This window comes from Panthera pardus, unplaced genomic scaffold (genome assembly GCF_024362965.1).
Source record: "Panthera pardus isolate Hobbes unplaced genomic scaffold, ASM2436296v1 HiC_scaffold_22, whole genome shotgun sequence".
Classification (NCBI taxonomy): domain Eukaryota; kingdom Metazoa; phylum Chordata; class Mammalia; order Carnivora; family Felidae; genus Panthera; species Panthera pardus.
Genome location: NW_026526788.1, coordinates 58020831 through 58044351, shown reverse-complemented (window position 1 = coordinate 58044351; position 23521 = coordinate 58020831). Strand labels below are relative to the sequence as shown.

Here is a 23521-nt window from a genome sequence, read left to right as displayed (position 1 = left end):
ATGGATAGTGAGCCATAAATTAAAGGAATATAGAAATATAGGACCAAGACCCTATATATTTTTTTCAGGAATATCTAAGTAAAACATCAAATCAGTGAAAATGTGTTGGGTGCCTACCACCAAGTACAAAATCTTAACATTGGGTGCTGTGTAGTATATAAAAATACAAGTGTCAAAATTAGTGATGTAAATGATAATTTCTTTACTAGGCTACAGATGGCCAAAGTGGATATGAGTTTCTAAGGTCTTTTAGAGAAGGATGCTAGGGTTTCAGACAGACAGTCTTGTTTGTATAGGAGCTAATGAAAGTGTCCTTGTGTGGAATAGGGAGATAATATTGTCTGGTTGGGTGGAGGCAGGGAACGGGTTACGACTGGATGTGGGTGCCAGGTTGCACTAAGGTAAAAACATAAGAATAGTCTTTTAGTAGTTTAGTAACTAAATCTTTTTAGAGAGTTTAGAGCAAACTTATTTTTTATACATTTCAGATAATAAGAAATACTTTTAAAATTTATTTTATTGTTTTTTTTTTTATTGTAGAGAGAGAGGGACTCATGAGCAGGGGTGAGGGGCAGAGGGAGAGAGAATCTTAAGCAGGCTTCACGCTCAGCCTGACGTGGGACTCGATACCACAACCCTGGGATCATGACCTGAGCAGAAATCAAGGGTCGGACGTTCAACTGACTGAGTCACTAGGTACCCCAAGAATAGGATTTTTAGAGAAGAATCCTATGGGAGTAGTAAGAAGCCTTCATGCCTCACAGGAAAAAATTGAGCGGGGGAGGGGTATGATAAAACTGGTACATTTATCATCTCAGTTTGGCTGGAAGAGACTGGAAAAGATGAAGTCTGGGACAAGGTTTAAGAGAGTGAGATGGCGAGAATTGGACCAGGGCAAGTAGTGAGTGGAAACACTATTTTGAAAGAAGGCATTAAAGGAAGAAAGGAAGGAAGCAGGCTGGAGCCAGTTTCAGAGGGAAGATAGGATTGATTTATTTGGGAGTTGGAGTTGCAGAATCATCATCAAATTGGACAACGAACGCTTGCTCTGGAAAGGCATTGTATCAGACTCAGGAAATACAAAAGAGAAGTGGTACCTGCCATTAAGGAACATGCCATTCACTTGGTGAGAAGATAGGACAGACTTAATTTTTTTTTTTTTCAAATCAAGAGAAGTTGAGTACCCTAAAAGATACCCTAAAGTTGATACCCTAGAAGATAATCTAGTTATAACATATGCTTGACTATAAAATAACTTATGTGACTTTGGTAGGTGTTTGCTGTCCTGGTCTTATTTTACTTGGGCTGGTTGCATCCCTTGATCACCTCTGCTGATGAAAGTAAAATTGACTAGGCATCCAGTAACAGGAAGATTTAAAAAGATTAAAACTGATAATCCACAAAATGAATAATTCATCATCAGATAATTAAGAGTTTGTTTTATAACAATTTATTACAAAACCATAGAGCAGTTCTTTAAGTTGTGGTGAATCCTCTAAGACTGAATTTTAATTTCATTTTTTTCCAGAAACACTGTGCCCCTATCCTTTCTTTACCTCACCTTCTTCGACAGTAAGACAGATAGACACTAACTGTTCAGTTTACATTTTGTGAAGTTAACCGAAACATTGATATTGGAACTATTTTCGAAACAAAAGTACCTATTGCTAGAACATGCTTTATTATGATGTATTTTCAGGATAAGAATAGTTCAAAAAGGCCTCTGGAGAATATAAATGAAGAATTTGTTGCCCACACCCTGTACCTCCAACAAAGAAACCATTCCTGAAGACTTGTTTTATTGTTCCATATTTGATATTAAACACGATTTAGCATGAGAGAGTAGATGCATTGGTTCAAAGGATTACAGTGGACATGTGTACACACACATACATATATTTTAAATGTTTTTATTTATTTTTGAGAGAGAGAGAGAAAGAGAGGGAGAGAGAGAAACAGACTGACAGAGCATGACCAGGAGAGGGACAGAGAGAGAGGGAGACACAGAATCAGAAGCAGGCTCCAGGCTCTGAGCTGTCAGCACAGAGCCCGACACGGCTCGAACCCATGAACTGCGAGATCATGACCTGAGCTGAAATCAGACACTTAACTGACTGAGCCACCCAGGCGCCCATATATATATATATATATATATATATATATATATATATATATATATATATATAATATATATACATGTATATTTTAATGTTTGTTTATTTTTTGAGAGAGAGTGTGTGCACAAGCAGAAGAGGGGCAGAGAGAGAGAGAGAGACACCACACAATACAAAGCAGGCTTCAGGCTCTGAGCTGTCAGCACAGAGCCTGACGCAGGTCTCAAACTCACAAGCTTTGAGATCATGACCTGAGCCAAAGTTGAACACTTAATTGAGCCACCCAGGTGCCCCAGATATGTGTATATGTTTTATCATTTATAAACTAATCCAATGACACAGACTGTAAGAACACTGTTTAAAAGTAGTATTTTTCAACTTTTTGATCCTAGGAGCCCTTTTATATCCTTAACAGTTATTGAGACCCGAGGGAGCTCTTGCTTATGTGGGTTTTTGATATTTGCGATATTAGCTATTAAAACAGAAAATTTAAAAACATTTATCAATTCATTTTTTAAAACCTATTATATATTAACATAAACAGCATATTTTTAATGAAAAATAGTTTTCCAAACAACAATTTTAATGAGAAGAGTGTCATTCGTTTACATTTTTGCAAATCTCTTTAACATTTGGTTTAATACAAGAAAGCTAGATTCTCATATTTGTATCTACGTTCATTCTCATTGAACTGTGGTTTACTGAAGTATGTGAAGTATATGAAGAAAATATAGTTCTGACTTTACAGACTCTCCGAAAAGATCTTGGGGCTCCCCCAGGATTCCATGAACCACACATTGAAAACCACTTGTTTGCAGAAACGTGTACTATTTTGTCACTAAATTGTCAAAATTCACTAAATTCACTAAATTATCGAAAGTATTATGCCCTGTGTGGCTCAGTCGGTTAGATGTCTGACTCTTGATTTCGACTCAGGTCATGATCTCACGGTTCATGAGATCAGGCCCTGCGTCAGACTCTGCTGACATTGCTGAACCTGCTTGGGATTCTCCCTGTCCCTCTCTCTGCTTCTCACCCACTTGCATATGTGTTCTTTTCTCTGTCTCTCTCAAAATAAGTAAATAAACATTTTTAAAAAAAAGTATTATGCCCTTAAAACTCCAGATGTGTATTTCCCTGAAACTGACGTTTAAAATGATGAGTTGTACTATTAGTTATGTTAATACTCTTTTGGGGTGATGACTCAGGTCATTATCTTTGCTTCTCTTTCTTTAGGCGATCTAGTGATTCTCGATGGTGCTCCCACTGCCGGCTGGCTGCAGGGCCGAAGCTGCTGGGGCGCGCGGGGCTTCTTCCCGTCCTCGTGTGTCCGGGAGCTCTGCCTGTCCTCACGGAGCCAGCAGTGGCACTCGCAGAGTGCCTTGCTCCAGATTCCTGAGTACTCGATGGGACAAGCCCGGGCGCTGATGGGGCTTTCTGCCCAGCTGGATGAGGAGCTGGACTTCAGAGAAGGGGATGTGATTACCATTACTGGAGTTCCTGAACCAGGCTGGTTTGAGGGGGAATTAGATGGTCGAAGAGGCATTTTTCCAGAAGGTTTTGTAGAGCTTTTGGGGCCCCTGAGGACTGTGGATGAGTTGGTAAGTTCTGGAAATCACGACGATTGCATTGTTAACGGTGAAGAAGACACCCCTACAGGAGAAGAGGAGAGGGAGCCCGAAGAGGATGAGGAGCAGCCAGGGACCTACGGAATTGCCCTCTACAGATTCCAAGCCCTGGAGCCAAATGAGTTGGATTTTGAGGTAGGTGATAAAATCCGAATTCTGGGGACGCTGGAAGATGGCTGGCTGGAAGGATCACTGAAGGGCAGGACAGGCATCTTTCCTTACCGATTTGTAAAGCTCTTTCCTAAAACAAGAGCAGAGGAGACCATGGATGTGCCAGAGGAAAGCAGCCCTGCTGAGATCCCTGACACTTCTCTGGATTGTTCTGAGAACTCCATAGTAGTGGAGGGAAGAAGACACGAAACTCTCGAATATAAAGCAGAGAAGTCCAACTGTGTTATTTCTGAAACATCTGCTTCTCCCCTGGAGCATCTGACTTCTGAGTATGAAGTAAACAAAAATTCTCATCAGGACGAGGGCACCTCAGGAGGGCCCCTGAGAAGCCCGGGCCTGGGGCACGAACAGCCTCTTGCCAAAGACTGTTTTGCAAAGGATCCTTCAGAGACTATCAATGGGGTTTCCTCTCAACCTCAGGTACCTTTTCGTCCCAGACTGCAGAAAAACCAGTATTATTCTCCAGTGGGAGGGAGCCCCCTAAGCTCAGAGCAGTATCCTGACCCTGTTCCCTTCGAAGCAAGGACTAAAGACTACTCCAGCCTACCTCCCAGAGGAATGCACTCCCCACCAAAAACCCTTCAGAAGCCAGTGCGACCTCCTCACAGTGGCTCTAGTCTTTTTGCCCCTAGGGTAGTCAGACCCAGCCAGTTGAGCCCTCAGCTCCAGGGCATGGTAAGATGTATTAAAAAGCCCCACATGCTCAAAGAAAATGCCTCTGGCTTTTGTTCTGGATCAGAGGTGAAGCCTGGTCTGCAAGATAAAGGGTTCGCAGTGGAAGCAATGACGCTTATGCAGGGAGAAGGCAGCACTGACCTGGATTCTAAGTTGACACAACAGCTGATAGAGTTTGAGAAGAGCTTGTCAGGACCCGGCACAGAACCAGATAAAATTTTGCGCCACTTTTCAATCCTGGACTTTAACTCCGAGAAGGACATTGTCCGAGGTTCCTCAAAGCTACTCAGCCAGCAGGAGCTGCCTGAGAGGAGAAAAGCCCTAAGGCCACCGCCACCGCGGCCCTCTGTTCCAGCGTCCACTTCTCCCCAGAGCCTGAAACCTGAACCTCCCTTGGCAGTGCGACCCTCTCGCCCAGCTCCCCTGCCTCCCCCGGCACAGCACAGAATGATATCCCCCAGGCTCCTAACCTGTCCCCATCCTAGCTGTGAGACCCCAGAAAAGGAGGGCCCTGAGAATATGGAACAGACTCCAGACCAAACTTCCCCGTGTCCGTTAGTACTGGTGAGGATTCAGGAAATGGAACAGGACTTGGATATGTGTAGCGGGGCTCAAGAAGAGCTAAACGTGACGGTGGAGGAGAAGCAAGATGAGTCATTAAGGGCAGAGACCCTTGAGGACCTTGATTTCTACGAGAGCAACATTGAAAGTCTGAATATGGAACTCCAGCAACTTAGAGGTGAGTGGTGAGGAAACAAAATGTACTCGCTTCTTGACATCCACAAGTCCGCGTTAACAGCCTCCCTGTGCTTTTTAAGGGAGATGTTACCGTCTTCGACAAAGAATGATTTGCTGTTTCGTTACCTAATTTCACATCACAATTCGACTGGTCTGTCTTGGTATATCCTATGACCACTCACTGTAGCTTCCTGAGTTCACTTGATGCCCAGATAAAGAAGCTCAAACCTCATTGATGTTCATGCCTCCTGTTCTGGTGTGGTATGCATAGCAGTCAGGCAGCTGGAAAGTCCCTTAACCAGGCTGTAGTGAGGACTAACGACTCCTAGGCTAAGATTCATGAAAAACTGCATCTTATATCTTTGTGGTTTATGGACTGGGTTTCAATAGTAACCATAAGTCCTAACGTTTATTAACTTGTCCGTAATAAGGACTGGTTACCATTTGCTTGCACAAATAATCTTCACAGCCACCCTAAAGGCACTGGGATAATTCATATGGCTGCTTTATAGATGAGAAAGGTAAGATTTGCAGAGATTAAGTAGCTTACCAAGGGAACTGGGAGCTCTTGTTTTTAACTACTGCAGTTCACTGCTTCCCACCTTGCACATTCAAATATTCAAATTCTGTCCCTTAATTTGGGGGTGACCAGCCTCGGGGACTCCATTTGTATTCACCAGACTTATGGGAGAAATAAATTATAAAGGAGAAAGAGAAAGAAAGTGAGGCACCAGCATTAGTCTAGGGCTCGTGGAGAACACGGCTGTGTCACTTCGGGCAGGCGTGCCAGAGAGCTCCGAACCCACGTGTCCTCAGGAAGGAAAATACAAAGTAATGTGTGGATGTAGGAATTGCAGGATACTGATTGAACTCCCAGCAGGAGAATGGTGGTCCGGAGAGGCTGGCTCGAGAAGGCGGGCCAAGTACACACGCTCACCTGCCCCTCTACTTTAGATCACTGCAAGCGACTGGAAAACTAAGTTCCAACAAGAAAGAGTATTATGGGAAGGCCAGAAGTGGAGTCATCTTCTGAGAGATGGACAGCAGATGGTATTAAGGAGAGGAAACTTCTATCTAAACTATGCTCGGGAGAGGACCGCTATGCGAGCGCATTCAGGTCTGAGGGGACTGCAGCCTCAGAGGCGGGGCAGGGCCGGGGGGTGTCCTGGAGCAGATTTGCTGTGAAGGATCAGGGAAGAACTAGGGCACTTGGGCTGAACAGGGGCGGCAGCAACAGTTACCCTCAAGGGGACTCGTGAGGATGAGCTCTTAGGCATGTCCTCAAGAAGGTGATCACTTAGGGGCACCTGGCTGGCTCAGTAGGTAGAGCATGCAATTCTTGGTCTTGGGGTCAGGGGTTTGAGCCCCACTTTGGGCATAGAGTTTACTTAAAATAATAAAGGGGACATTAAGAAAAAAAGTGATCATTTAATATGAGTACCTGAAGTCCTGGGGGGATTGCCAGATACCTTGATGATTTCAGTGTGCCTGAAAAGGAGTTATAAGGGAATCTCAGTGCTGCATCCCTAAAGCAATAGCAAGTTCCAGGATCTTCCACCCCCTTCCAACTTGTAAGTTTTGAGATACACCTGTAAACTCTTCTTGCATTAGATATACGGGTGGCAGAACAAAAGTGTCTCAAATTTCAGGTAGTGGGAATTTCTCAATAATGAGGCTTCTTAGGAGGGCTTGGCTGTCTCAGTGGGTCATGCAACTTTTGATCTTGGGGTTGTGAATTCGAGTCCCATGTTGAGTGCAGAGATTACTAAAAAGACATTTTTTTTAAGTAACACTTTTTAGAATTAATTGTGTTCCACAGAAATGCTATGTCTTCTGTGCTTAGGGATCCCATGCAGTGTTTTTAAATGGATGTATAGATTAATGGACTGGTACTAAGTGATGAAATGGCCTTCTTTTCTTCAACTGACCTTCTTTTTTAGGACTAATTTAATAATTTAGCCAGTGTTCTTACCGTGCTTTTTTTTTTTTTTAAGTGCTAAAAGTTTAATAATGTGATAGATCTACAGTGGGTGTGTACAGTCTTAATTAAAAAGATTTTTCTTCATTTGAATCTATCGACAGCATAGGCTATATTAATGTTAATTTTTTTTCAATAAGTATTATTTATGTCTATTGCTAATGTGATGAAATTATTCCTTGCAGTCACTAACAGTACCTCATAAGGTCATCGTTTTCTATTTTCATAAAAATGATATTCAGTAATATAGTCAGTACAGTGAAAAAGAAGGAAATCATCAGTTTGAGCACTAGGCTTTACTCTTCCAATGCTCTTGATACAGCATTCATCTAATTCTGATTGATATTATATTTAGTTGATTATATGCCTCCCAATGTGAATTTTAAACCTACTGAGAAGATATACTTTGTCTTAGTGTATCATTTCCCACACACTTGCCAGAGTATTCTGCAGGTGGTAGAGACCCATTAAATACTTGATAAATTGGATATAGTTTAACTGAATGAAATTAAGTTGAAGTTGCGTGTCTACTTCCCAGAGTTTTCATACATCTCCTACCTCTGTTTGTTACTTTGAACTTGGACCACTGTGGCTCTGGGGACTGTTGGAACAGAGATGCCAGTCCCCTTATCAGACACAGTTCATGGGTAGCAACATAGTCCAGTGCTGTGTCAGACCCAAGGTAAGGTTCTTTGTTGTAGCTAGCTACACCTCCTTCTTAAGACTCTGGAATTATGGTGACATGAGGATTCATTTTGTAGAAGAAGCTCTATTTTTTTTTTTCAAATCTGAAATGTCATCTTTTATAGTTTTCTATTTCCTGCAGGTAGCTTTCAGCTTGTTTTTTATTTTCTTTACATACGGTAAACATAACTTTAGTATTAGAGTCTGCATATGATGATTCCAAGATATTATGTGTTAGTGGGGTTATTTTTGATGTCGCCTATTCCTCATTCATGTGGTCTAGACTCCTTATGTGTCTGATTATCTTTTACTGTGTGCTGGTCATAGTTTTTGCAAAACGTTAAGACCTACAATGAAGGCACCTTATTCCAGAGAGGATTTGCATTTGTTTCTATCAGTTTTTTTGTGATCTGCTAATGTTCCCAAATTCCCAAAGGATAGTAATCCTTGGGATTCAAGAAAAAGAAACTGGAATCTCTGTTAATTCCTAAACTATAAATTATTCTGAATTTTAAACTATTTATTTACATGTTCTTAAATAATAATAGTAATACCATAATCATCTACAATCAATAATTTTTCTTTGTTAGGCTTATATTAAAAGTTTCAGAGATTATAATTTTCCTGTCTTATGCTAATACTAAAAGAGATTATTATATTATCATGGCACACACACATATACATATATATAAGAAATGTGTGTGTATATACACACACATTTCTTATATATATGTATATATATACACACACACACATATATATACATACATACATATATACATACATATATATAAATGCATGGTTTGTAATGAACCAAATATTATGACAAGATTATGTATTTCTATTTTTTAAGATGTTTATTTTTTGAGAGAGCGCAAGTGGGGCAAGGGCAGAGAGAGGGGGTAGAGGATCCAAAGTGGACTTTGCACTGACAGCACTGAGCCCCATGTGGGGCTTGAACTCAACGAACCACGAGATCATGACCTGAGCCAAAGTCCAACTCTCAATTGAGCCACCCAGGTGCCCCAACAAGATTATATATTTTGATAACATGTAAAAGTGTTCTCTACCTGATAATAGACTTTTTAAAGACTTTAAAGACTTTCTTTTTAATTTAAAATAATTTTAGATCAGGGGCACCTGGGTGGCTCAGTCAGTTAAGCAGCCAACTTCAGCTCAGGTCATGATGTGTTTATGGGTTCAAGCCCTGTGTCAGGCTCTGTGCTGACAGCTCAGAGCCTGGAGCCTGCTTCGGATTCTGTGTTTCCCTCTCTCTCTGCCCCTCCCCGCTCACAATCTCTCTCTCTCTCTCTCTCTCTCAAAAATAAACATTAAAAAAATAAAATAATTTTAGATCTATAGGAAAGTTGCAAAAAAATTAAAGTTCTCATATACCCTTCACTCAGCTTCCCCTTAACCTTCACATCTTACATAACTATAGAATATTTATCAAAGTCAGAAAATTAACATGACAATAGGCAATTGAAAACATTAGAAGAGGAGAACATTAACATAAAATAAATTGTAAATAAAAATAATTTCAAAACTGTAAAGTAATACCACAAGTAATTAGTATTTAAAAGTTATTCTTAAAACAAGATTGTAAATACACAAAGCTTTATTTGCCCTGATCCTATTGATCATTGTTTTGTTAATATTCCAGGCATAAGAAAGAGTTTCCATATTAGATTGATGTTGGTTGGATTATGAGTGTAGCTAAAAGCATCCTCAGGTGGGGCCATTAGGGTACATGTAAGTTCATTTTCTTTCTTTTTTTTTTTTTTTTTAATTTTTTTTTTTTTAACGTTTATTTATTTTTGAGACAGAGAGAGACAGAGCATGAACGGGGGAGGGTCAGAGAGAGAGGAGACACAGAATCTGAAACAGGCTCCAGGCTCTGAGCAGTCAGCACAGAGCCTGACGCCTGGCTCGAACTCACAGACCGCGAGATCGTGACCTGAGCCGAAGTCGGACACTTAACCGACTGAGCCACCCAGGCGCCCCTCATTCTCTTTTTTTAACAATGAAGTATTTTGTGTACTTGCTCTGATTTTGACTTTGCCATTGAAATCAATATTGTTTTTGCTCATTCAAAATTCAGACGATATTTTTGCTAATTCAAAATTTAGACAAACTGGGTGGCTCAGTCGGTTAAGTGTCCGGCTTTGGCTCAGATCATGATCTCACTGTTCGTGAGTTTGAGCCCCATGTCAGGCTCTGAGCTATTAGTTCAGAGCCTGGAGCCTGCTTCAGATTCTGTGTCTCCCTCTCTCTCTGCCCCTCCCCTGTTCATCTTCTGTTTCTCTCTGTCTCTTCTGTCTCTCTCTCTGAATTAAAAAAAAGTTAAAAAAAAATTTAGACAATAAATTTTTAACTATTCATATCTGTAAAAAATTTTATTATATTATTATAATTGATATACAACATTATATTAGTTTTAGGTGTACAACATAATAATTCAATATTAATATTCTCATGGTCTCTGTAATCTTCTGTTAAAATATTTATAAAGAACTATACCCTATAGCAAATATTAAACCCTGAAGAATGCTGGACAGTTTTGGGTGGTATTCAAATAATGGAACATTCACTGCTCTGAGCAAGATTTAACACTGCACAGAATCATTTGTCAGAGTTGCCAGTTTTGCTTCTAGAACTTAATATCACTTACAAAGTTTGTATGACATACACTGTACAAATAAGCTTATTAATATTTATTTGCAAGAATGACTCACTGTTAGCAGCACACAAGGCCATGAACACACACACTTGTAAACATAACATAGCAAGAGCTACAAGCAAAACTAACTGATTAGATCCTGATCACTTTTCTGTGTACTCTTGTCTGGTCCACCTTAATCTTTCACTTTCTGTGTCAGTATTTTTGTTCTTGCTTTCAACTTGACATCGGTAGATGCCTTCAAACCAGTAATGTGTCTACCTTTATTATTAGGCTTTATTCGTAAAGGAGAATTATAGTATTTTCTCTTGTCTTCAAGATTTCTAGGCTGATTTTTCTTAGGATTCAGAGAGACCTATACATTTCTCAAGAAACACTGAGAAGCATTTTCCACATGGAAGCATTAGTCCATCTCAGTTTGGTTCCTGAAATTAATTTCAAAGCTTAAAGTTCCATGGAAAACCAAGATATAGGAACCCCAACTGTAATTTTGCAAGAGGGCTGGTCCGATTCTGACTCACTCTCAGGGGTCCCTTGGGATCTTAGCTTATTTGGGGAAAAGGGCTGTTTTTAGATTTCTCGCCTTGGATAAGCTCTGGGCTTTGAGTTTTTGACCTTTTCTCCTCAGAGGACCATTGAAACAAAAGTTCTGTTTTCTGGAACTGGCAAGTGCTGTGGGGCAATGCCGCTTCTGTGGTTATTTGCTTGTCTGGATTCCAGTTTTCTTTTGTTTTTTTGGCCAGCATGCTACCATCTTGTCAGTGTATTGATAGTTCGAAGATTTTAAAAATATTTCCTCCAACTTCTTAAACTTTTTTTTTTCCTGTGAGAGGATTGGTCCAAATAACCTAAACTTTAATTATTAGACATTTGAGGGGCGCCGGGGTGGCTCAGTCGGTTAAGCATCTGACTTCGGCTCAGGTCACGATCTCACGGTCCGTGGGTTCGAGCCCCGCGTCGGGCTCTGTGCTGTCCGCTCAGAGCCTGGAGCCTGTTTCGGATTCTGTGTCTCCCTCTCTCTCTGACCCTCCCCTGTTCATGCTCCGTCTCTCTCTGCCTCAAAAATAAATAAACGTTAAAAAAAAAAAATTTATAAAAAAAAAAAAAAGAAATTTGAAAGCCCAGGATTAGTTTTAGAGAAGCCGGTATTTGGCTCCAGCTGAGAATTTGGAGCTTTACATTTGGAATTACCACATAGAGTCAGAGTAGAATCAGAGTAGGAGGCATCTCTGATTATAGCATGTTGGGGAATGAAATGCCATTTTGCAGGCTTCAGGATGGGATTCAGTTCAGTCATTCATCCAGCAAATGTTTGTTATAGGTACTGTGCTAAGGGCAGGGTAATAAACACAGATGTGCTCTCTGCTCTCAGAGAGCTTCTGGTCAGATGAGTTGCTAGTTAATAAATTAAGGTACATATCTAAAACACAGTATCTTCAAATGATAAATAGGTTGACTTCCAGAGCAATGGAAAGATTTGGGGTTAATCCACAGACTTTCAGGTTTCCCAGTACATGTTACTTTTAGAACCCTGATTAGGACTACATAATGTAGCCCTGAGAGAATCTTCTTTTAGAATATCATAGTGTTTTCCTGTCTCTAGGAGAGGTTCACATGCCTCTCAATTTGACAAGTAATCAGGGTTGTACATTCATTTCTTTATTCAGCAAATATTTCTTAAGCACATACTAGGAGGCAGGCACTGGCTATCCATTGATTAATACGAAGGACATAGTCATAGTATTATTCATATTTGTGTATCTCTGAAACTCCAGTGATCATAGTGATATTGACCTCTGTATGTAATCACACTGTTGAAGCCTTTGAACCATGGTCATAGTTACTTCAGTGTGAGTAAGGACCCCATTAGTTCTACATCAGTGCAGGGAATGGTAAAGGGTAGAGTCAGCCTCTTCCATATTGGGAGCCTCGCTCCTAAACTTTTCTTCCCTTGAAGGTAATGTCAAGGGAATGTTGACCAGAGACTCTCAGGGTAATTTTAAAAGGCTGTTGCACATCAAATCAGAATGTTTTTCAAGAAAGTAACATTTTCAACAACATACTGAGATCTAAGACCCACTAAAGAGAGCCATTCATTTAATAAGTTGGAAAATTACTGATATGGAAGAGTAACATATTTATACTGAAGTGATCTACAATATTCTAGAAAGTATAGGGGCACTTGGGTGGCTCAGTAGGTTGGGCATCTGACTTCGGCTCAGGTCATGATCTCATGGTTCGTGGGTTTGAGGCCTGCATCAGGTTCTGTGCTGACAGTTAAGAGCCTGGAGCCTGCTTCAGGTTCTGTGTTTCCCTCTTTCTCTGCCCCTCCCCTGCTAACACTGTGTCTCTTTTTAAGTCTCTCAAAAATGAAAAAATGTTAAAAAAATTTTTTTTAATTTGAAAGTATAGTTTATTTCTACATCCAGAAGCTATTTATTCTGAAGACTCCTTGGCGTGCCTCAGGTATTAAAAATTCTTTCTCAGGGCGCTGGGTGGCTCAGTAGGTTAAGTGTCTGACTTCAGCTCAGGTCATGATCTTGTGGTTTGTGAGTTCAAGCCCCACGTCAGGCTCTATGCTGAGTTCAGAGCCTGGAGCCTGCTTTGGATTCTGTGTCTCCCTCTCTCTCTGCCCCTCCCTCACTCACACCGTGTGTGTGTGTGTGTGTGTGTGTGTGTGTGTGTGTGTGTGTGTGTGTGTCTTTCTCTCAAAAATAAATTAAAAACTAATAAATTTTTAAATGAAAAAATTATATTGAAAAAATAAAAATAAAATAAAAATTCTTTCTCAAACTAGTAAAACACAATGAGTTAAATAGCCAAAACATTTTGTGGTCTTTCAAGATGTAAAAGTTTATGTGAAAGGAATAATAATCTTTCTTTCTGATTTGTCAGTACATGAGAAAAAAAAGCAAGTATCTTTGACTTGTGGCATGTGGTTCAGGATGTTGGCTCAGTAAAAAGTAGCTCGGTTACTTTAAATGGATTTTGTCTTGGTATAAAACAGCAACCAGAGTTAGAAGGCTTTAATAGTCTATGTTAATTCAGGACTGAAACTAGTTTTCCTTTTACAATAGGGGTTCAATGTGTGTCAAGAAATGTAGCTTGGAATGGTTGACTTAGTTATAATTAACCCATGAATCACTATTCTTTTTTTTTTTTTAAGTTAGTTAAAGAATCTCTATTCATAACTTTGTAGCATGGCTTTGTGAACGTTTCCTCACGCTCAGCTCAGGGTAGAGGGGAGGAGAAACTGGAATATATCCAGGGATTTTAAGTATCGGTTTCAGATTTCACTGGGGCTTTGCAGGGACATAGTGAAAGGACCTGCCTGCCTCCTGCTAGCACGGACCCTTGGCCACAGTCATTCCTGCCACCACACGGCCACTGAGTGTGTCATCTCCCAGCCTACACTTTGCCAGATGTAGCAAGCCCCAAGAGATGAGAAACTCCAGGAGGTTCATTTAATCTGCATATATTGAGCTCCTGCTGTATTCCAGGCAGTGCTCTGGAGTTAGGGCAGTGATCTCTGCCCTCATGGGGAGAGGCAAACAGTAAGTAGAAATATGAATATGTACTAGAAGGCAAAAGAAGCTATGGAATCAGGGAAGGCCTCACTGAAAAGTGACATTCGCGTGAAGATCTGAATGATCGTAGGGAGCCAGCCAAGCCATTTTTGGGGGGTGAGGAAATCGTCGCAGGCAGATGTGCAGCTAGTGTTTGAGGAACAGCAAGGAGGCCAGTTCAGCTAGAGCTAAGGTGTGGGTCTTGTAGTTCATTGTTCAGAGTAAGACAAGCCACGGGAAGGTTTTGAGCAGGGGAGCGGTAAGATCTGGTGCATGTTATAGCGTCACTCTGGCTGCAGTGTGGAGGCCAAACAGAAAGACACAAGGGTAGGGGCACAGAGACCAGTTGGGAGGCTACTGCAGTGATGCTGCAGGCAAGAGGTGATGGCGGCCTGGACCGGGATGGTAGACTGGAGATGATGCGGGGTGCGTGGTCCTGGGTATATTTTGAGTCTGAGCCTGTAGGATTTGCTGGTGGATTGGGTGTGAGGTGTGAGAGAACAAGAAGAGTCAAGGATGACCCCGCGGGTGAGCAACTGGAAGGATTGGAGTTGCCAGTAATTTCTCAATTCGTGGTGAAGACTGCAGGAGATGCTGGTTGGTGGGGGAGGTGGGACGGGACAGAGGTCAGGAGCTCTGTTTTGGTCATGTTGATGAGCCCATAAAACATCCGGGTAGAAGTATTGATTAGGCAAGTTCGATATACAGCCCAGAGTTCAGGGGAGGGGTAAGGGTTGGAGACGTACATTTGGGACAAATCAATTTTGACAGCCCATAAACTTTATTTAAAGCCACAACGTTTAATGAGATTACTTCTTAAAAAAAAGAAAAGAAAGAGTATAGATACACAGAAGTGGCCCAGGCACCGAACCTCACCATTAGCTGAAGGAACTGAAAGAGTAAGACAGTGATCACAATTATAATTAATTGAGCACTTATTACTTGTCACACAGAGTGCTAGGTCTTTGACACACTTTCATGAATCCTCCATATTGTGCATATATGACAAATGAGAAAGCCCAGGTTGACCCAGACTGTCACAGTTAGTAAGTGGTAGGGCTGGGGTTCAAATTCAGGTCGGTTTCATTGCACAGCCTTCTGTGCCCTGTCACTGTGCCACACCATGATGTTGGCGTGTTTCAACTTGAGAGAGGACTGCTTGATCTCTGAGAGTGGGTGTAGGAAGCAGCACCTGAAAAACCCAGAAATTCAAGGGCTCACAGAGGAGGGACCCCAAAAGACCCTTGTCAACTTACTTCCAAAATAGTTTATTGTCAGGCATAGCATTTTTTAGTACTCTCATCTGTTGAAAACTATAAGAGAATATATGTGTGTCTTCATATCTTTAAAAAAAATACTTAGCCCTTCTGCACAGATACACTTTTGGCTGCCTGCTTATCAGGAAGTCATACAGCTTTCCAACATGCTTACCCATTCATGCTAGCAACGTCCCCATGCTTGTCGTTCGTCTCTCTGAGCCCTCACCTAACTCATAACCCTTTCAGTTCATCACGAGGTATAAATTCTGAGACATCTTAAGTGCTTCTCACAGCCCTGTCTCATTGCGAATATTCACACCCTTCAGAGCATATCACATTTCCCCCCAAACACCTCTTATTTTCCAACACTCCAGCCCTTATTGCCTTTTACAGTGCTCCCAGAATGCTCTCTGCTTCTGCCTTCCCTCCTCCCAGTCAGTTGTTGCTTTTCATTAGTGCTTCATTTCTTCCTCTGTTGGGGAACTTAACCTTTAGATCTTAGGTGTCTGTCTTCTCCTTTATTTCCAGACCCTCTGTCCACACCACCAGAGGCTGTAGCACTGATGTCCTATGAGTAGCTTTAGCCGTAGTGGTCTCCTTTAAATTCTTCCTTTAGGCTGAGAGGCAGCGGCACTGAATAAGATTGCAAACCACATTTCCAGTCCTATCAGTGTTCCCTGCATTCCTGCCATGTGCTAGGTAATTGCATATCTAGGAGAAGCCCTGGGGCACACCAGTGTTTGGGAGTGTAGAAGACCAGGACGGTGAACCAGCAAAGGAGAAGACGCAGATAGTCCAGTGAGTGGGACCGATCCATTGGAGTGATTGCATTGCAGAAGCAGAGGGAGAGGGCCTCGTTGCTGGAACACAGTCTCTGAGGCGTGAGGGGGACTGGGATCCAGGGAACCAGCAGAGAGACTGGCCTGTTATCAGAGCCGAGACAGTTTCTCCATTTTAACAGGAGGGAAGGCAGAGTGTATGGATACAGACACAGTAGGATATGGTAGATTTGCTAGGGAAAAGGATGAGGAAACAGAAATAAATTATAAAGGAGGAAGAGACAGAAAGTGAGGCACCAGCATTAGTCTAGGGCTCGCGGAGAACACGGCTGTGTCACTTCGGGCAGGCGTGCCAGAGAGCTCCGAACCCACGTGTCCTCAGGAAGGAAAATAATACAAAGTAATGTGTGGATGTAGGAATTGCAGGATACCGATTGAACTCCCAGCAGGAGAATGGTGGTCCGGAGAGGCTGGCTCGAGAAGGCAGGCCAAGTACACACGCTCACCTGCCCCTCTGCTTTAGATCACTGCAAGCGACTGGAAAACTAAGTTCCAACAAGAAAGAGTATTATGGGAAGGCCAGAAGTGGAGTCATCTTCTGAGAGATGGACAGCAGATGGTATTAAGGAGAGGAAACTTCTATCTAAACTATGCTCGGGAGAGGACCGCTATGCGAGCGCGTTCAGGTCTGAGGGGACTGCAGCCTCGGAGGCGGGGCAGGGCCGGGGGTGTCCTGGAGCAGATTTGCTGTGAAGGATCAGGGAAGAACTAGGGCACTTGGGCTGAACAGGGGCGGCAGCAACAGTTACCCTCAAGGGGACTCGTGAGGATGAGCTCTTAGGCATGTCCTCAAGAAGGTGATCACTTAGGGGCGCCTCGCTGGCTCAGCCTGTTAAGCTTCCAACTTCAGCTCAGGTCCTATCTCGTGGTTCGTGAGTTCAAGCCCCGCGTCAGTCTCTGTGCTCCAGCACAAAGCCTGGAGCCTGCTTTAGATTCTGTGTCTCCCTCTCTCTCTCTTCCCCTCCTCTGCTCACACTCTGTCTCTCTCAAAAATAAATAAACATTTAAAAAACTAATGAAAAAAATTTTTAAACGTGATCATTTAATATGAGAAGTCCTAAAGTCCTGGGGGATTGCCAGATAGCTTGATGATTTCTGAGGACCTGAAGAGGGGCTGGAAGGGAATCTTGGCTCAGTGCTCCATCCCCAAAGCCATAGCAAGCTCCAGGCTCTTCCATGGCCTTCCATACCTGTGACTTGGTTTGAGATACACTCGAGAACCATCCTTGCATTAGATATACAGGTGGCAGAACAAAAGTGTCTCAAGTTTCAGGTAGTGGGAATTTATCAATAATGAGGTTTTTTAGAATTATGTTCCACAGAAATGTCACGTCTTTTGTGCTTAAGATGAAAACATGACAAAACAAACTTGGAGAGCTTAAGTAACTTCCCCAAGATTCTACAGCTGGTGAGTGGCAAAGTCCAGACTCACACCCAGGGCTGGCAAAGCTGTGCTCTTAACCTCCAAGCTGTCCTGCTCTCTGCCTGGCATCTAGCACGTGCCCCATAAATGCTGCAAACATCAGCTCCTCAAACCTGTCTGTACCTGCTGGGTAACCCATGTGCAGAGATGTGTTGAGGACTGAGATATAAGTTAGACATGGTCCTTGCCTCCAAGGAGCATTCAGTGTAATAAATGGAGATACACACGCATAATAAAATGACGTAGGTGAAATGAGAGAGAGATTTGCTCAGTGTTCTGAAAAACAGCAAGAACTGTAGGAATCAGAGAACATCACTGGGGCACCCTTAGTGTGGAAGCGTCGGTCACCAGACGAGAGGCATGACCTGCATAGTTAACAGAGACATTAACAGAAGTGTAGGGAGGCACGTGTTCTTGCTGGTTCTTTTCCAGTCTCCTCCCTCTTCTTCCTTTACCCTTCTGGCACCTTCTCCCTCTTTCTGTCTCCTTCTAAATCCTGCTGCCTGTCTTCCCTCCTACCATTGAATATAGCAGTATTTCTGTCTACTGGGGGCGAGGGGTGCACAGATAGTCACTGCAGCGGATCGCCCCCACTCTGGTGACAAACAGCAAGCATCAGGGCCCTGTGGCACTTTAGGGCCTCCGTCATTTATCCTCTTTTATATCTTCTCTTGGTTGATGTACTAGGTGTGTTTCTTACAGTGCTATCTTTATCGAAGATACAAAGTAGCTAAAGGGAACTTTGTTTCCAGTAACAGTGGGGGAAAGATTAATCTTTATTTTCAGTATTTAAAAGTATGCCTGGCTTACTTTATGTGGCAGTCTAGATGTGCACTGTGGTCAAATGGCGAGGAACGGCCCTGTGGTGGCCGGGCTGGGGGGTGGTGGCAGGGGGCACGGGCAGACTCCAGGACTGGAGGCACAGAGGGAATGTCAGGGGAAGGGAAGGGGCCAGTGTGAGCACACCTGCCTCAGAAGTGGCCCACCTCTGACTTAGATCGTGATAGAGTTTACTTGTTCGTTTGCTTGGTTTGAGGGAAATTAAGGTTTTCTAGTACGTTTTTGAGTATCCCTGTTCGTCTAGTGCCACGAAGTCAAACAGATCTGAGTTCAGATTGTGGCCCTGGCTGGTACCACCTTATGTGACCAGGTTATTGAAACTCTGAGACTCTTTCTTTGTCAGCAGTAAAGTAAGGGTAATACAGTACCCTCTTTGCAGGGTACTGAAGATAAAAAAAAAAAAAATTTTGTCAGCTTGCTAGCCCTCGCCCCGATTCTAGCACATTCTCACAGTGAAAACATAGAAGCTTCCAGGGCTGCCGCTGCTATGGCTACTGGTTTGGAAGGTGTGAGGGAACAGAACAGAAACCTTCACATCAGAAGATTTGGCAATCCAGAGATTGCAGCCAAAGGGTGCATACTAGCGCCTTAGGTATTTGAGGAAAGGACAAAACAAGTTGTGAGGAAAATGGAACATGGATTTTTTAAACTGAAGGAATCAGAGGTGTCATAGAGGTCAGTGGGCCTAGATGTCTACAGATGGGTACATCGAGTCCCAGATTGAGTGAGTGGTTCATCCAAGAGTAAACATCTAATTACTGACACAGCATCTAACCCTGGTCTATATTGTTTCACAAATAGGGATTAGACAGTGGTTCAAAGAACTGTTCCTGGACATTGATAGATGACCAGTTAGCTAAATACCTTACCAAAGCCTGTCTCTGAGCACAGTACTCTCCCTTGAATGAAGTAAATGGCGTTCGGTCCCTTGGGATCTGCCCCAACCTACTGCTCCAGCCTTTTTTCTTACTACTTTTCTACGTATTCCGTCCTCCAAACCGTTCCCCATCTCCTAGTCCTCCATATGTAGAAAGTCTGGGGAAATCCTGCTTGTGCTTAAAGGCACTGCTCAAATGCCACCACTTCCATGATGCCCTCCAGCTGCCCTGCCGGGGACTTTGCTTTGTTGCATTGCCCTTGTGTTTGTTATAGCACCTGTCACATTAGATCTTCTGTTGTGGGGTTGCTCCTGCATTGCAAGAGGCAGGGACTGACTTGTTCACTTTTTCTCTCTTCTTCAATACCTCACCTATAATAGGTGCCCACCTAATGTTTGTTGATCCACAGAGGTCTTTTTATAGGCACCTTTCTGCTTCCTAACCTTATTCCCCAGTTCCTGAATATTGCTGCATGATTGGATGGAGAAGAGATTTAGAAAATGGTGTTCATGCTTCTCTGGCATGGCACGTATCAAGGGAAGTGTGAAAAACATACTTAACTACATTCTTGCAGGGGACAGTTTTAAAATTACTCAGACACCAGATGAGAGTAGAAAGGAAGTTTTTTTTCTTCCTTTCAGTGGGATGCCCCATTGCGTCTGCAGGCAGGAGTTGAAACCACTTTCGATTTGAGTGTGTACTCACTAACTGGTAACCTGACTCCCATAAAAAGCAAAGCTCTCACAGGAGGAAGAGTTCTCTCTCTTAGGGAAACGGAGACCTGCAGAGTTTCAGATGTCTAAGGATTAGAAAGCTGAACTTGGAAGATGAGGAACAGAGGTCCAGTTTGAGCTGCACATGAAAACATTATTTATACCCCTGGTTGATTACAGAAATATCTAAAGAGGCCGATGAGATTGATAGATGACCTTACCTTGGCTTTTAAAGGGGGCTGTTCTTGCTCACTGTGCTTTTTCTACAAAACCTTTAGAACAGCAGAATACTTCCACCTTCAGCACAGAAAGCAGCCAAGCCAGTTTGACCAGCTTGAGGGAAACACCAAACGAAGCTGCCAACTCCAATCACATGAACACTAGTTACTAATTATCTTCTGGCCTCTGTGGGGAAAGATATAGCAGCTCACTGATTGGATCCGAGGTTGAAATAACTCCACATTTCTCTGTGCTCCCAGCTGGAGGAGCAAGAAGAGTGAGTGTCTCGAGCACTTTGGGAGACATTTTCAGAAGGACGGATACAGCCTTGGGCTAAACTGCACCTGTCCACATTTCAGCCCCACCCAGGCCCATGGAAGAGGGAAGCAAAACTCGAGTCTTTAAGTGCACTGAACATGTGTGAAACCCACAAAGATAGAAAAGAAAGAGGAGCGGGCAGGAAAGGGCACTGGGGCTCCAGCTGGGAGTATGAAGATCACAGGAGTCTACAGAAGAGGGATCTTACAGGGCTGGATGGACTTTACAGAGAAGGCGGCTCGGATTCCAGAAACTGGACGTCAGGGCACAATCGGCCCTTCAGAAAAAGGCATTGTGGATACTGGGCTTTTGGGCAGAGTGAACCAAGTTCAGACCACGAGGAAGCAGAGGAAAGTGGAAAGGACTGTATGGACTATGGAAGTGTGATTCAAGGCTGTGATGGTTACTGGAACTCAGGAGATGTAGATTATGGGAATCTGAGCCCCGAGACGAAGGATAATTGGCTTACAGGCAGCCCAGAAAGCTGGAAAGCTGAAGGATATAGGGAAACGAATGGCTACGTAGATGGTCAGAATCTGAACTGTAATCCTGAGGACTCTAAAGAAACTGGACAACAGACTCGCCACAGTGGTTTGGATGATCCTGTGGGGAATGGTGGTCAACCTGAAAAGTGGCACGTGGACCACAGGAATTTTAATTATAATGCTGAGGATTGTAAAGAAACTAATATTTGTTGTAGAAACCGCAGCAATTTATGTCAGGTTCCTGGGAATTATATTAATGGTCAGTCTGTGGACTTTCCAGATTTGAATGGTGTCAATGAAGGTAAAGAATTTGCCGAATACTATGAAGGGGACAAAGGTGTGTGTCAAAATGATAAAATCTATCCCAAAACAAAGACTCCTGTCGTGGATCAGAGTGACTTTGATACAGAAAATAAAGGCCACGACACTCTATTTGCAAACTGTGAGTACAAATTTCAGAATTACAGAGAAACAGATTCTGCCCATCAGATGAAGGATTTGGAGGACAGTGGCATGGACAGAGCAGGAATGATGGCCCTTGGGAGCAGAGGGATCTTCCCGGATGGTCTGCGGAATCAGTGGACGAGAGGGGATCGGGGAGAACACCATAGCGGCATTCCGCAGGGCCCTTCCTTAGGAAAGAATACCTGGCATTTAGAGGACGAGAGAAAGACAAATGGCCCTGAGGCTTGGAAAAGGAATAGTCGCTACCGCCGCACAGCACCCAGCACCCTGAGACGCTCAGAATTTGTGCAAAACAGGAAGAAAACTCAAGGTACGAACTCAGCCAGCCTTATGAGAATGCTAAAACATGAAAGTAGGTAAAAGGGGAGGTTATCTAGGTACTAGGAACACCCATGTACTTAAGGAACCTGGCGCTCGAAATTCTTTTTTCAGTGTATCTTGAGTGAGAACAACCTTAGAGATTTAATCCCTCTGGGAGGCACTTTTCAGAGCAAGAGCAGATACAGCACTATAAACACACACCATGGCCTCCAGAACGAGACCGTGTTCTCATGGGAAATATCTTTATCATTCTTGGTTTTGTCAGGGGTCTCTAATCCCAAATATCTTTCCATTCTTTCTTTAATATTTCTTTGTCTCATGGGAATGGCAAGTTCATTACTGAGGCACCAAGCGAAAATTTATTTTCCTGGCAGGATCTTTCTCTCCATCTCTACGCTTCTTTAGACGTTGGGGAAAAGAAGATTTAATTTGTTTTATAGAGTGTTTGTATCTTTACACTCAGGAATCTTAAGTGAATGATGAGCACTACAACTCTTCTGGAAATCAGAGGATTATTTATATTCTTCATGATGCTTTGTACATTCAAATTACTTCATCTCACTTCGCCTTAACGAAGTTTTTGTAACATGATACATTAAGAGTCTTTTATAATGTAGAGGTTGTTTCTTTCTTGCCAGTTTGTCTTCTGCTGTTCTCTGAAATGAATTATGTTCATTTTGTTTTGTTTTGTTGTGGTTGTTTTTATAATTACTGGATTCCCTGTTAAGTCTTTCTTTTTATTTACGCTATTCTCTCACGAAGCCAACTTTCTGGTGGAGGCCGATTTGAGGGTGGTGTAGGTTATGAGCAGAGGATAAGGGTTAGAGTCAGAAAATGTGAATGATCTAGAAACTCCATCTCACACCTTCCTCCTGAGCGGGAAGTCTCTCATCTAGATCTTCAGAACAGGCTCACTGTTGGTGGGGGCATGACAAGTCCCTGGTGTGATCCCAGAAGTGCCAGTGGTTTATCCGTGGGCTTCCGGCACAGGCTTAACCTAACCAGAATTTCCAGGGCATTGTTTTGGATCAATCAGGGTCTCCACCTGCATTTATAAAGATAAAAATGAAACTAAGCCCAGCTTTAATTGGAAGGCTGAGGTATTTAGCAGCTAGCCATTTTTTTCTAGGTGTGTTTTTGCTCTGAGATGATAGGGATTGAATGACTTCTAAATTCCTTCCAGTTCAAATCAACAACAATCAAAACACACACACACACACACACACACACACACACACACACACACACACAATTACACAAGTGATTCTGTGATTCCTTATGTTGGTTTTTGTATTGCTCCTATTCCCTTCCCCCACATCTGTTCCGTACATGAACTTTGTTTCCTATCTTTAGTTCCTTATTGTATTAAGCCTCCTAAGTGTAATCTAAGTGTGTTTACTCTGTCTGACTTAACAAGAGTCAAGCCCTTCTCTCCCGAGTGGTGCAATTTGCCCTATGATCTCTCTTAAACCAGCTCAGTACCCCCTTCTGTCACTTACATTTTTACAACTCTCTCTTTATACTCGA

General features: G+C 42.6%; 1 protein-coding gene across 2 annotated transcripts in view; it reads left to right on the top strand.

The window, feature by feature from the left end:
* The window catches only part of DNMBP (dynamin binding protein), a 112033-nt gene that overhangs the window by 44891 nt on the left and 43621 nt on the right, over positions 1-23521 (top strand). The window contains exon 5 of one of the 2 annotated variants that reach the window (XM_019459117.2): positions 3351-5327. In XM_019459117.2, coding sequence (XP_019314662.2) covers positions 3351-5327 — 1977 coding nt within the window. Of the gene's footprint in view, positions 1-3350; positions 5328-20191; positions 21984-23521 lie in introns of those variants that run through there. The other variant, XM_019459118.2, reaches the window with a different exon arrangement.